General features: G+C 41.4%; 1 protein-coding gene across 1 annotated transcript; it reads left to right on the top strand.

Annotated features, from left to right (window-relative positions):
* The first annotated feature begins 1,413 nt into the window (after positions 1-1,413).
* Positions 1,414-6,059, top strand: SLC7A3 (solute carrier family 7 member 3). The gene is made up of 11 exons (XM_075538910.1): positions 1,414-1,851; positions 2,163-2,321; positions 2,494-2,671; positions 2,820-2,932; positions 3,053-3,275; positions 3,433-3,572; positions 3,674-3,776; positions 4,207-4,373; positions 4,542-4,708; positions 5,150-5,258; positions 5,797-6,059. The coding sequence occupies exons 1-11, from the start codon at positions 1,482-1,484 to the stop codon at positions 5,925-5,927; spliced, it is 1,860 nt and encodes a 619-aa protein (XP_075395025.1). The 5' UTR covers positions 1,414-1,481; the 3' UTR covers positions 5,928-6,059.
* The last annotated feature ends 9,449 nt before the right edge of the window (positions 6,060-15,508 follow it).

Here is a 15,508-nt window from a genome sequence, read left to right as displayed (position 1 = left end):
TGTGTGTGCACGCGCGCGCGCGCGCGTATTGAATGTAAGGAAGATTGGAGGGTGGGATCTCATGACGTTACCAGCTCCGCCTACTGATGTATAGGCGCGCAAGGATCCCAAGCAGCAGCTTTGAAGCCTAAAGCACAGAACTCGCCAGCCCTGACCCAACAAGGCTTAACTCTCAGCCTCACCAAACTGGACCTAGTATTCTCCACTCCCTGGGCTTGCAATTGCTTTCAGGTAAGCCTTGGGGTCGACACTGGGGCTTGAGGGGGCTCTGCAAATGTCAAGGGGCATAGCTAGAATTCTCTGGCAATCCTGGTGTGTAGTTGTATCAAATGGGCCGTGACCTGTTGCTGGCAAGACCCCAGCCCCGGGAGCTAAGGATCTCATCATCTCTCTTGTCTCAGATTGCTTCCAGATGGAGGCATAAGAATCTGGGACCTGAGTGGCGGGGCGTTGGGGCAGAACCCCTCCTCATTGCAGTCAGGAGGGTGTAGATATCTTGGGCTGTTTTGGGGCCCCTCTTGGGGTGCATCTCCAAATCTTTAGATGTCAAAACCCTCCTCAAGGTTGGTGAATCCTAGGCCAGCCTAGCGGTGCTGGAGGAAGTGGGGGAGCATTTGCTTAACCCCTTGGGTGATGGCAGCTTCAGTTATGTAGTGCAGGCGTGGTGAGAAAAGATGGAATCAAGTCATTATTCACTTGGTATCTAGATGCAACCAAGGTTAGGTCCTCCTTAGTCGGAGTTGTCAGGGAGGCATGCCTGTGTTAAGCCCTGGAGGAGCGCTCTAAAAATGAATGCGTGCATTGGATTTGAGAAGGGGGATTGTCTCAGAGTTACTGGTCACTCCTAGGCTGAGGTCTGGTTTATTCCCAAGGAGCCACAGGCCAGTAAACAGACACAGATTAGGATCTGGGCTCCTGAGATTGGGTTTAGGATAAAACCTAGGGTTTCCAGACAAGAAAAGAAGATAACTAATATTGCCTGAGTACCTACTTAAGTGCCAATCACTGGACTACAGGAATCTTCCACATGCCTTCTCTGAAATTGATCTGAACATCCTGTGATATATTGTCATTCTTATATGCAAATAACGTGAGATCAGAGGCAAAGTGACTTGACTTTGTCCTTTCAACAATACCCTCTATCTCCTCTCTTTGGGAGCCTTGGTGGTATACTGGGTACACATTGAGCTGCCAACTTGGAGGTTAGCACTTCGAAACCACCAGCTGCTTCTTGGGAGAAAGGTGGAGCTTTCCAATCCTGTAAATAGTTACACTATTGGAACCCCCCAGAGGCAGTTCTACCCTGTCCTATAGGGGCTGTATGAGTTGGCATCGACTTGATGGCAGTTCGAGTCTATAGCTCCTTTACTTGGTGTAGTGAGTCTTGTGAGTCACTCTTGGCGCTCAGGAGAATGAACCTCATTGAAGAGCTTTTGTTTTGTTTCCCACTAGATCCTAGCACCCTTTTAAATTCCACTAGAATGCTGTGGCAATCACTTCGCAGATTTGGTCAAAAGCTGGTACGCCGACGTGCACTGGAGCCAGGCATGGTTGAGACTCGCCTTACCAGATGCCTGAACACCCTGGATTTAGTAGCCCTGGGTGTGGGCAGCACTTTGGGTGCAGGTGTGTACATCCTGGCTGGTGAGGTGGCCAAAGAGAAAGCCGGACCATCCATTGTGATCTCTTTTCTGGTGGCTGCCTTCTCTTCTGTGTTGGCTGGGCTGTGCTATGCAGAGTTTGGTGCCCGAGTTCCTTGTGCTGGTTCTGCATATCTCTACAGCTATGTCACGGTGGGTGAACTCTGGGCCTTCACCACAGGCTGGAACCTCATCCTCTCCTATGTTATCGGTGAGATGGTGGGGCAGTGGGTGGGGGGGCGGGGAGACTAAATAGACAACAAAGGGGTTTGGGGCCAAGTGCAATGGTGCAGCTGAGGTGTTCCCCATTCACAGAACCTCAATACAGCTAGTGTGTTTGTTGGGTGGGGTTGTAGAGAAATTGTTAATTATATGAACCTTTGTCCTGATTTTCTTAACTTTCTTTTGTTCTAAAGAAGCAAGAATAGGTAAAAATATGGCAGGGATTTGTGGGAAACTGGTATGGGAAGGGAGGAAGGGAAGAAAGGAATTTGGAGCCCTGTTTCTCTATCTGTTCCACAGGTACAGCCAGTGTGGCCCGTGCCTGGAGTTCTGCTTTTGACAACCTGATTGGGAACCACATTTCCCAGACCCTGCAGGGGAGTATCTCACTGCATGTGCCTCACATCCTTGCAGATTATCCAGATTTCTTTGCTATGGGCCTTGTGTTGCTACTCACTGGTGAGACAAGGGACAGAGATAATGATGGAGAAGTGGGAACTAGGAGCAGGTCTAGGAAGGGTTTGATGGAGGTGATAATGGTGGGGGAGAAGAGAATCTGGGAAGGAAAAGGCTGCTGACAAACTTGGACTGAGGACCCTTTCCCCAAGTTCTGAATGCATTTCTTTCACAGGATTGCTGGCTCTGGGAGCTAGTGAGTCAGCCCTAGTTACCAAAGTGTTCACAGGAGTGAATCTTTTGGTTCTTGGCTTTGTCATCATCTCTGGCTTCATTAAGGGGAAGCTGCATAACTGGAAGCTCACTGAAGAAGACTATGAATTGGCCATGCCTGGACCCAATGGCACTTATAGGTTAGGAGATTCATTCTGAGGAGCTGTAGGTCTGGGAGCATGGTGGCAGAATAGAAACTTAGAATTAGGGGCGGGGAGGAATGGGAGCCTGAGCCTAGAGAAAAGGTACACGGACTTTTAACCTTTTACATCCCTTATTTCACTCTAGCTTGGGTCCTCTGGGATCTGGAGGATTTATGCCTTTCGGGTTCGAGGGGATTCTCCGTGGAGCAGCTACCTGTTTCTATGCATTTGTTGGTTTTGACTGTATTGCGGCCACTGGTAAGTCATTTCGTTCTGTATGGGGTTTGGGCACAGTGTTACTCAGACTGCATGCAGATCAGGGGTGGTAGAGCAGTGAGCCTGCATCCCTAATTCAGACACATGTGTTCCTTTCTGCAGGAGATGAGGCCCAGAATCCCCAGCGATCCATCCCTATGAGCATTGTGATCTCACTGTTTGTCTGCTTTTTGGCATATTTCGGTGTATCCTCTGCACTCACACTAATGATGCCTTACTACCAGCTTCAACCTGAGAGCCCTTTGCCTGAGGCATTTTTTCATATTGGATGGGCCCCTGCCCGCTATGTTGTGGCTGTTGGTTCCCTCTGCGCTCTTTCTACTAGGTCAGTGCCAAACGTTTGTTCCTCATCTGCTGTTAGAGTCTCAGGTACCAGAGACTATCCTTTGGGTTGTGAGGGAGAGGCAGAGACCTCTTACCCAAGCAGGTTAGGAAGAGAGACCTCAGCTCACTCATGTGACCCTGAGCATTCTTTTCTCCAGCCTCTTGGGCTGCATGTTCCCCATGCCTCGAGTGATCTACGCAATGGCAGACGATGGCCTCCTGTTCCATGGGCTTGCTCGGATCCACACTAGCACCCACACACCTGTGGTGGCCACTGTGCTCTCTGGAGTTATTGCAGGTGAAAAATTCACGTTCTCTTCCCCATATTTGTTTCATCAACTCCTTTAACTGTGTTATTCCTGTTGGTGTATGTTTTTCCCCCCTTCTCCTCACTTTTAGCATTCATGGCATTTCTCTTTGAATTGACTGATCTTGTGGACCTCATGTCAATTGGGACCCTGCTTGCTTACTCCCTGGTGGCTATTTGTGTTCTCATCCTGAGGTGAGACTTCTTTCCTGTGCATCCTGTAATTCAGAATTTTACTCTTGGATGAAAGATGAAGGATTTGCTGCTTCTTTCTCATCTGCCTTCATCATTCTGGTTCTCTTTGATATTTGTTATTGCCCCAAAGTGGTGAATAAGAAGATTTAATTGTCTGGAAGGAGATGGTAATGTGGTTAAGGGTTGCTCGTAATATTATTTTCCTACTCCTGTCTTGGCATAGCCCTGATGGTGTCGTGGTTTGGGCTGCAATCCGCATGGTCAGAAGTTTGAAACCACCTGCAGCTTCACAGGAGAAAGACTGGGCTTTCTACTCCCATAAACAGTTACAGTCTCAGAAACCCATAGGGGGCTCACTATGAGTCAGAATTGACTTGATGACAGCGAATGTGATGGGTTTTTGTTCGTTTGATTTTGATTCTTGCCTTAGATATCAGCCTGACCAGGAGATAAAGAACAGGGAAGATGAAGTGGAGTTGCAGGGGGAGAAGATGCCTGAAGCAAAGAAGTTGACTCTACAGGGAGTGTTCTGCTCATTTAATGCTATACCCACTGCATTCTCTGGTCAAGTAGTTTATATTTGTTCCTCACTACTTGGTGAGCACTGGGGCTTCCCTTGAAGGCCAGCATAATGGGGTGGGAGTATAAATGGTAGTTGGTGGCTGAAGTAGAATGAAAGTAATCCACTTTGGAATGGGGCACATGACCTATTAACATATTGTACTTAAGAGTTGGTTCTAATGTCTTTCAATTGGACTTTTCAAGCTCTTCTGATGAATATCCTATGTCTGGTGCTGGCTCAGTGGCCAATTCCCCTGCTTTCTGGAGACCCAGTGTGGGTTACAGTGGTTGTGCTGCTCCTGATGCTCATTACTGGTACCACTTGGGTCATCTGGAGACAGCCACAGAGTTCTACTTCTCTTCACTTCAAGGTAAATGACTTCTTTTTCCCCACCATCCTATCTTGGAGTAATAGTCTTCAGCTATCTTGAAGTCTAATTAGGTTCATCAAATAAACTCATTTTCTGAGACTGTAAATATTTATAGGAACAGACTGCCTCATTGTTTTCCAATGGAGTGGTTGGTGGATTTGAACTGCTGACCTGGTAGTTGGCAGCTCATTGCAATCAGGGTTCCCAAATAAAGTTCATAGATACCCTTTCTTCCCTGACCCTTTTAGTTACTTTAAAGCCCCATTCTCTCAAATTCTGCCTGTTCTTCAAATTCTGTCTGAGGTATTCTAAATAAGTGGGCACTGGAATATACAGCATAAGTAGGGGTTGGATTTTCTCTTTCCTAGTCTGAGTGGGATAGAGGGTCTTTTTCTAGGTCACCCTGTAGTATTTATAAAGAAGATTTTACTTTGTCTCCAGGTTCCTGCTTTACCTCTTCTCCCACTAGTGAGCATCTTTGTGAACATTTACCTTATGATGCAGATGACAGCTGGCACCTGGACCCGATTTGGAGTCTGGATGCTTATTGGTAAGTATCTATTTGGGTATAGTAAACCTGTTAGGTATCTTGCCTCAACTTCTTTCCCTCTTGGTCTTAAGTAGGAAACTTATTAAAACATTTTCTTTTTTTAAAAAACAATTTATTAGGGGCTCATAAAACTCTTATCACAGTTCATACATATACATACATCAATTGTATAAAGCACATCTGTACAGTCTTTGCCCTAATCATTTTTTTTCTCCTCTTTTCTTTTTTTACATTTTATTAGGGACTCATACAACTCTTATCACAATCCATACATATACATACATCAATGGTATAAAGCACATCCATACATTCCCTGCCCCAATCATTCTCAAAGCATTTGCTCTCCACTTAAGCCCTTTGCATCAGGTCCTCTTTTTTTTCCCCTCCCTCCCTTCTCCCCCCTCCCTCATGTGCCCTTGGTAATTTATACATCGTTATTTTGTCATATCTTGCCCTATCCGGAGTCTCCCTTCCCCCCCCCTTCTCTGCTGTCCCTCTCCCAGGGTAAAACATTTTCAAGTGAATACTTTCTCATTAGGGTTTGCTATCTACTTTGGTTATGGGATCCGGCACAGCATGGAAGAGGTTAAGAGTGACCAACCTCCATCCAAGTCTAAGGCAAAACCTGTAGATCTTGATCTCAGCAGTTCCTGTGCTCACTCGATTTGACATCATCACATCTGAATGCCATCTGGTCCTTCTGCATAGTAATGCATTTCCTGACCCCAGTGTAGGTCTCCATGGGAAACTGCTGCAGGACATTAATAGAGCTCTGTAATTATTGTAGTGAAGGATCTGTCTTTGTTGCTTTTTGTCTACTTTTGTAAACTGACTTTTTGATTGTGTCTTTAATTTCATATTGGCATTAAAAAATTATTATTAAAATAAAGTAGAAACTGTGTATGTCCTGTTTTCTGCTTCTGTGAATGATGTAGATTCTGGATTCAAGAGTGAAGAGCCTCAGAGAGGGTCCTTGGTTTTCTACTTGAAAAACCAAACTCACTCCTGAGTCGATGCTGTCTGATAGCGATCCTACAGGGCAGGGTAAATCTGCCCCTGTGGGTTTCCCAGATGATAAATATTTACAGACGTAGAAACCCTTGTCTGTCTTCTGCATAGTGGCCGGTGGTTTCAAACTGCTGACCTTGTGGTTAGTATCCCAACCTCTATGCCTTCAGGAATCCTGTTGGTTTTCTATAGACACTACAAAAATATCTGTTATGCTTATGTGTGCTTCTTGTTGGTTCAAGGTCTGAACTGTCAACTGTCAAGTCTAATCACATAGGAATAATCTTGAGATGTTTCCCCCTTGCTACACTAAAGCTTAGGATATGAATAAGTTGACAGCAATACTGTCTCCGAGATTTGGGAGTAAACTCTGATCTCAACTTTGGTATTACTCAGGGTCTACACAAAGAATATTGTCTCCTGTTCCACTCCTTATAGTTGGACCAGTTTCAGACTCCTATGACTGCTTGGGTAACAGACATTTTGACAAGTGTGTTCGGCACTGCTGAGAATCAGGGATGGGCAACAGGGGAAATTAGTAAAGGAATATATATGTAGTGATTGCTATGGAAGTAATAGAGGCACTGTGGTGAGAGCTATGTTGATTCAGTAAACATATATGGATCTACCATAAAATTCCAGGTCCCATTCTGGGGATACAAACATGAATAAAACATAGTCCATATCTTCAAGAAACTCACAATTTTGTCAAGTAAACAAACGACTCCATAACAATGTGATTTGTACCACTGCCAGGTAAGTGTTAAGTGCTATGGAACCACAAAGGACATTCTTCACCTGAGTATTGAATAGGTACCTAAAAAGTGAATTCAAGAGAGGGCTTTTCTGTCATGAACAATGTGCTCAAAATCGTGGCAGTGTGAAAAATATAGATTGTATTTGACATATGGCATATAATTTAATGTGCCTCAAGGGAAACATTCAGAGTAGTGGTGAAAGATCTGAATGACCTTTAATACCCTACTAAGGAATTCAGATATTATCTTATTAATGGTTTTATGGGGAGAGGGTGGAAGGAAGATGAAAATAACTGAGGGATTATAAACAGAGGAATGGTTAGATCTATCAGCATGAAGGGTGACCTGGAAAAGAGGGTCCGTGGAGGAAGAGAGATGTTGTTGTTAGGTGCCATTGAGTTAGTTCTGACTCGCAATGACCTTATGCACAACGGAATGTAATCCTACCCAGTCCTGCAGCATCCTCACAGTTTCCCCCATGTTTGAGCCCGTTGTTGGAGTCATGGTGTGGCTTCATCTCCTTAAGGGCTTTCCTCTTTCCCCCTGCCGCTCTACTTTACCAAACATGATATCCTTCTCCAAGGGTTGGTCTTTCCTAACACCATGTCCAAAATATGTAAGACGGAGTCTTACTGTCCTTGCCTTTAAGGAGCACTCTGGCCTTACTTCTTTCAAGACAAACCAGTTTGTACTTTTTGTTGTGCTTGGGACTTTCAGTAGTCTCCTCCAGCACCACAATACTCATGCATCAATTCTTCAGTCTTATTCAATGTCCAACTTTCACAGGCATATGATGAAAGCGAAAATGACATGGTTGGCATCAGCATTGATTGTGGATTCAAGCAAGACAAAATCCTCGACAACTTCAATCTTTTCTACAGTGATCATGATGTTACCTGCTGGTCTAGCTAGTTATGAGGATTTTGGTCTTCTTTGCGTTGAGCAATAATCCCTACTGAAGGACGAAATCCTTGATCTTCACCAGCAAGTGCTTCAAGTCCTCTTCACTTTCAGCAAGCAAGGTTGTCTCATCTGCATATCTCAGGTTATTAATAAGCCTTCCTCCAATCATGATGCTGAGAGTTCTTCATATACATCAGCTTCTCTGATGAGTTGCTTAGCATACAGATTGAAAAGTATGGTGAGAAATACAATACTGTCGAACTTCTCTGAGTTTAAACCATGTATTATTCCCTTGTTCTGTTCATACAACTGCCTTTTGATCCATGTACAAGTTCTGCATGAGCACAATGAAATGTTCTATTTACTCTAGTTTATCCATAGTTTTTGTTATGATCCATGCGGTCGAATGCCTTGGAATAGTCAATAAAACACAGGTAAACATCTCTCTGCTTTCAGCCAAGATCCACCTGACATCAGCAAAGATATCCCTTGTTCCATATCTTTGTCGGAATTCAATCCGAACTCCCTGTCAATGTACTGCTGCCATTGTTGTTGGATGATCTTCAGTAAAATGTTAGTTGTATGTGGTATCCGTGATATTGTTTCATAGCTTGAACACTCTTTTGGGCCATTTTTTGGTGCCAATATGGATCTCCTCCAGTCAGTTGGTTAAGTAGTTGTCTTCCAAATTTCCCGGCAGAGATAAGTAAGTGCTTTAAGTGAATTATCAGCTTGTTGAAACATTTTGATTGGTAGTCTATCAATTCCTAGAACCTAGCTTTGGGCTAATGCTTTCTGTGCAACTTTAACTGCTTCCTTCAGCACCATTGGTTCTTGCTCATATGCTACCTTCTGAAATGGTGGCATGCCGACTAGTTCATTTTTGGCACAGCAACTTTGTGTATTCTTTCCATTTTCTTATGATGCTTCCTGCATCATTCAATATTTTGTCTATAGAATCTTTCATTATTGCAACACAAGGTTTGAATTTTGTCTTGATGTCTTTCAGTTTAAGGTGCGCTGAGTGTGTCCTTCCTTTTTGATTTTCTAACTCTGTCTTTGCACATTTTATTATAGTATTTTACTTTGTCTTTTCGAGCTGTGCTTTGAAATTTTTCATTCGGCTCTTTGACTCATTTTTCCCCATGTGCCTTAGCTACTCTATGATTAAGAGCAATTTTCAGAGTTTCTTCTGATATCCATTCCAATTTTTTCTTTCTTTCCTGTCTTTTAAATCACCTTTTGCTTCCTTCATGAATGGTGTTCTTGATATCCTCCCACAGCTCACCAGTTCTTCTGTCTTAAGTGTTCCAAATGCATCAAATCTGATTTTGAAATGTTCTCAAAATTCAGGTGGGATAGATTCAAGACCATATTTTGGCTCTCCTGACTTGTTTTAATTTTCTTCAGCTTTATCCTGAACTTACTTAGGAGCAATTGATGCTCTGTTCCACAGTCAGACCCGAGCCTCATTTTAGTGGCTGATATTGAGCTTCTCTATGGTCTTTTCCCATAGATGTCATCAAAGTGATTTCTGTGTATTCCATCTGGAGACGACCGTGTGTATAGTTGCTCTTGGTGTTGTTGAAGAAAAGTATTTTCTATGAACAAGAGATTGGTTTTATAAAATTATATCATGTGATCGCCAGTTTAATTTCTATCACCAAGTCCATATTTTCCAACTCACCTTCTTTCCTGTTTCCAACTTTTGCATTCCAATCACCAATAATTATTGATACATATTCATTGCATGTTTGATCAATTTCTAACTGAAGACATTGGAAGAGCTCATAAATTTCTTCATGACTAGCTTTTGTGGTTGGTGCATAAATTCGAATAATAATTGTCTTGATAGGATTATCATATCACAGACAGCATTGTACTTCAAGACTTGTTTTGTAATGTCCTTTTTGACAATGAATACAATACCATTTCTCTTGATTGTGTAGTTCCTGGTACAGTACATCACATGATTTTCTGATTCAAAATGGCCAATGCCAGTAGATTTCAACTCACAAATGCCTTGGATATTGATCTTTATGCGTTCCATCTAATTTTTTGACCAGTTCCATCTTCCCCAGATTCATACTTTGTACATTCAAAGTTCCAATCATTAGAAGCAACAAAGTCCACATGGAAGAAGCATACCATGCTGTTTGATCATGAGGTGCTGATGGGATCAGCTATCAGGCATCAAAGACCCAGATCAAAATATCATATCAATGTAAATGAGGGGGGAGTGCGGAGTGGAGACCCAAAGCCCATCTATAGACAATTGGACCCCTTACAGAAGGGTCACAGGAAGAGACGTGCCAGTCAGGGTGCAGTATAGCACCGATGAAACATACAACTTTCCTATAGTTCTTTAATGCTTCTCCTCCATCCCCCACTATCATGATCCCATTCTACCTTACCAATCCGGCTAGACCAGAGCATGTGCACTGGTACAGATAAGAGCTGGCAACACAGGTAATCCAGGACAAATAATCTCCTCAGGGCCAATAATGAGAGTAGTGATACCAGGAGGGCAAGGGGAATGTGGGCACAGAAAAGGGGGAAGTTATCACATTAATCTACATATAACCACCTCCCTAGGGGACAGACATCAGAAAAGTGGGTAAAGGGAGACATTGTCCAGTGCAAGGCATGAAAAATGACAATAATTTATAAATTATCAAGGGTTTGTGAGAGAGAGAGAGATGGTGGGGGAAGGAGGGGAAAATGAGGAACTGATACCAAAGACTCAAGCAGAAAGAAAATGTTTTGAAAATGATGATGGCAACAAATGTACAAATGTGCTTGACACAATGTATGTATGTATGTATGTATTGTGGTAAGAGCTGTATGAGCCCCCAATAAAATGATTTTAAAAAGAAAAAAAAACCCCAAAGCTCAAAGTTCCAATAATTAACAGATCTTTACAGATGTTTTCTTTACCTTGAGTCGTGCCATATAAGCAAATGAAGATCTTGAAGTCTCCACTCCCATAGACTTTCCCCAACTCACATTACTATGATTGACTCCACTTTGAGAAATCTGATCTTCTTCAGTCACATTTTGAGTGCTCTAAAACTTGAGAGGTCCATCCTCTAGCACTATCTCCAACAATGTTCTGCTTTCATTCATTAGGCCTACAGTATTTGACAATGCTTCATAGGTTTCAGAAGCTCTGAAGTGGGGAGCCGAGTCCTTCTTCATTGTCTGTTCTTAGTCTGAAAGCTCCACTGAAACATAGCTCCCAGCAAAACAGCAACACATAAGCCACCACAGTATGACACACTGACAGACACCCGCACGTGTGTGTGTGGTGGGGGGAATAAGATAGTGCATGGGGGGGGGCTTACAGCCAGATGGAGACTGAGCAACACATACCAGAGGGACTTCACAGAAATCAATGAAGGAGAGTTACTAAGATGGAAATTCCACACTGCCAGATTGCAGGAGGAGCATCATAAAGATAAGTACACACAGATCCACTAGGTTTTGAGGAGCTGGGGGCTTTTGGCTTACCATAGTGGAGGCTCATTAGGGTTTAACCTTACCCTGCCACTGTCTTGGCCAGAGCCGGGACCATTTGGAGTTGGCCAAAGTGCTTTATCTCAACACAGCCACAGCTTGCCAGCACCTTGGGGCAGGGTTTAAAACCCTCCAGCCCCATAGTCAGGGATGAGGGCTCAGCTATATTGGTACTTTTGTTTCCCTCTCTTCTCTCTTTCCCCACACATTCTCAGTGGGCTAAGATTTTCTTCTTCTTCTTCTTTTTTTCTTTTTCACTCCTATTTTTTTAGGTCTTTGTCAAAAATCCATTGCATATTGGTGCATACATTTATTTCTGGATTTTCTGTTCTGTTCTATTGGTCTATATTTCTATCATTGTACCAATACCAGACTATTTTTGAATACTGTGGCTTGGTTTTGTGGTTGGGTAGTGCAAGGCCTCATCTTTCTTCTTCTTCTTCTTCTTCTTCTTCTTCTTCTTCTTCTTCTTCTTCTTCTTCTTCTTCTTCTTCTTCTTCTTCTGTTATTTTAAAGATCATTTTATTGGTGGTTCCTACAGCTCTTATAACAATCCATACATCAATTGTATCAAGCACATCTGTACATATTTGTTCTTCTGTTTATGAAATCCTTGGTTTGTTTATCCTAGGTTTATTTCATCTTCATATGAAGTTGGTAATTCGTTTTCAATTTTTAAAGAATACAGTTTGGACTTGGCTTGGAATTGCATTATATTTGTAGGTTGCTTTGGGTCGTGTTGGCTCAATATTTTCACAATATTAAGTCTTCATACCATTGCTATAGTTATTGTTTGGTGCCACTGAGTCAGTCCCAACAAATAGGAACCTATGTGGTAGGCCAAATGAAACACTTCCCGGTCCTGAGCCATCTTTACAATTGTTCTTATGTTGAACCTATTTATTGATGCAGACACTCTGCCAATACATCATGTTGAAGGTGTTCCTCTTTTTTGGAACCCCACTACTTTACCAAACTTGATGTCCTCCAGAAATTGGTCTCTCTTGACATGTCCAAAGTACATGAGACAATGTCTCACCATTCTTGCCTCTCAGGAGCATTCTTGCTGTACTTCTTCCAAGACAGATTTGTTGGTTTTTTGTTGTTGATGTTGCAAATTATGGTCCTTTCGATATTCTTCACCAGCCCCATAATTCAAATGTGCCGATTCTTCTTCAGCTTTCCTTATTCATTGTCAAACTTGCACATGTACATGAGGCTGTTGAAAACACCATGGGTTGAGTCAAGCACACATTATTCCTCAAAGTAAAACCCTTGATTTTGAACACTTTAAAAAGGTGTTATGGAGAAGATTCACCCAATGCAATGTGTCATTTGATTTCTTGACTACTGATTCCATGAGACTTAATTGTGGATTCAAGAAACTCTAAATACTTAACAACTTCATTCCTTTCTCCGTCTGTCATGATGTTACCCATTGGTCCAGTAGTGAAGATTTTGGTTTTCTTCACATTGAGTTGTAATCCATATTAAAGGCTGCAATCCCTGATCTGTAAGAGCAAATGCTTCAAGACCTCCTCCTTTTCGGCAAATTTATGTCATCTGCATATCTCAGATTGTTAATAATCCCTCCTCGAATTCTGGTGGCACATTCTTCTTCATATAAGCCAGCCTCTCTGATTATTTACTTGGAATACCGATCAACTAAATATGGTATGAAGATGCAACCCTGACACACACCTTTCCTGATTTTAAACCATACAGTGTTCCTTTGCTCTGTTCACACAACTGCCTCTTTATCCATGTGCAAATTCTGTCTGAATGGAATGTAGTGTTCTAAAACCCACTCTTCTCAAGGTCATTCATAGTTTGCTTTTTATATATAGTTATAGTTTTCAAATGCCAAAATTAGTCAATGAAATATGTATCCTCTGTATCCTCTGCTTTCTGTATCCTCTGCTTTCAGCCAAAATCCACCTGACATCAATGATACCCCTTATTCCATATCCTCTTCTTAATCTAACCTGAATCTTCAGAGGGCAGCTCCCTATCAATGTACTTCACAACTCTTCTTTATCTTCAAAAAATTTACTTGCATTTGATATTAATGCTATTCTTCTATAATTTGGACATTATGTCAAGTCATCTTTCTGTGGAATAGGTAAAAACATTGCTCTTTTTCATGCACTTGCCCAAATAGCTACTTCCAAATTTCCTGGCACAGACAAATGAGTAATGCCAGTGCTTCTTCAGCTTGTTGGAGCATTCAGTTGGTATTCCATCAATTCCTGGAGCTTTGTTCTTGGCTAATGTCTTCAGTACAGCTTGAACTTCTTCCTTTAGTATCATTGATTCTTACACATATGCTACCTCTTGAAATGGTGGAATGCCAGCTAGTTCTTTTTTATACAGTGACTGTGTGTTCTTTCCATCTTCTTTGGATGCTTCCTGTAGCATTCAAATTTTTGTGCATATAAATTTCCATATTGCAATTCAAGACTTGAATTTTTTATATTTCCGTTTAATATATGTTCAGCCTGTTTTTCTTTTTGATTTTCTAACTCTAAGTCTTTTAATATTATAATATTTTACGTTTTCTTCTCAACCTCTGAAATTTTCTGTTCAGCTCTTTGATTTCATAATTTTCTCCATATGCCTTTGCTACTCTAGAGAAAGTTTCCAAGTCTCTTCTGACAGCCACTTTCATATTTTCTTTCTTTTCTCTCTTTTTGAAGACCTTTTGCTTTCAACATGTATGATTTTCTTAAGGTCATTCCCCAGTTTTTCAGATCTTCTGTCGGTGTTCAGTGTGTCAAATCGGGATAGGTTCAAGGCGGTATTTTGGCTCTTATAAACTTGTTTTAATTTTCTTCACCTTCAACCTTAGTTTACAAATGAGAAAATGGTGGTTTGTTCCATAATCAGCCCTTACTTCATCTTAGCTGTTGATATTGAGAAACTTCATTGTTTCTTTCCATAGATGTCACCAATTTTATTTCTGTGCATTCCATCTGCAGAAGTCCACATTTTTAATGTTTTCTATGTTGTTGAAAAAAGGTGTTTGCAATGAAGAAGTTGTTGATCTTGCAAAATTCTATCATGCGCTCTTGGGCTTCTTTTCTATCATCAATATTATATTTTCCAAGTATTGTTCCTTCCTCTTTTTTCCAACTTATGCATTTCAATTGCCAATAATTATCAATGCATATTGAGTGCATGTTTTATCATGTCCAGACTGAAGACATTTGTAGAAGTCTTCAATTTATTCATCACCAGCTTTGGTAGCTGGTGTATATTTTTGAGTGATGGTCGTATTGATTTGATTTCCTTCAACTTGAATAGCTATAATGCTTTCAAAGGCAGCCTTTTACTTCAAGATTGAACTTGAAATGTTCTCTTTGACAATGAATGCAATACTATTCCTCTTGATAGTTTCATTCCCAGCATAGTAAGCCATATGGTTTTCTGATTCAAAATTGCCAATACCAATCCATTTCTGCTTACTACTTATACTTAGAATGTTGATTTCATGCATTCAATTTCATTTTTTACAGCTTCCAATTTCCTAGGTTCATACTTTTTATACAGTCTTAGTTCTGATTATTAATTGATATTTGCAGCTGTATCTTATATTTTTTCCAAAGCCATTTTATTGGAACCGAATACAGATAATCATACCATTCCATAGTTCAATCACATTGAGCAGTATTGTACAATTTCTACAATAATCAGTTTCATAATATTCTTTTCCTTCTTGAACTCCTTGACATCAGCTCTCTTTTATCCCCACCCCCATCCCTGTAACCCCAGAAACCCTTATTCTACTTGCTGTCTCTATAGGTTCATCAATTCTGGGTTTCATACACTGAGGAAACTGAAAACATATAACACATACTCAAGAGGGTCCCCCCCAATGACAAAATATATCTAAGATAAACCCCAATATGAACAAATAAAAAACACAGAAAATGTCAAAAACCAGATCTGGCCCAATGTGCATCCCAAGTCATGTAATTTTGATCTCCTATAGTCATCACCAATTCACTTTGATAACAATTCCCCCATGCCTTTATTATGGATAGAGGGAAATCAATGGAGGCTTAT

The sequence above is a fragment of the Tenrec ecaudatus genome, chromosome X, assembly GCF_050624435.1.
Source record: "Tenrec ecaudatus isolate mTenEca1 chromosome X, mTenEca1.hap1, whole genome shotgun sequence".
NCBI lineage: Eukaryota > Metazoa > Chordata > Mammalia > Afrosoricida > Tenrecidae > Tenrec > Tenrec ecaudatus.
This window is presented reverse-complemented; position numbering and strand designations above follow the sequence as displayed.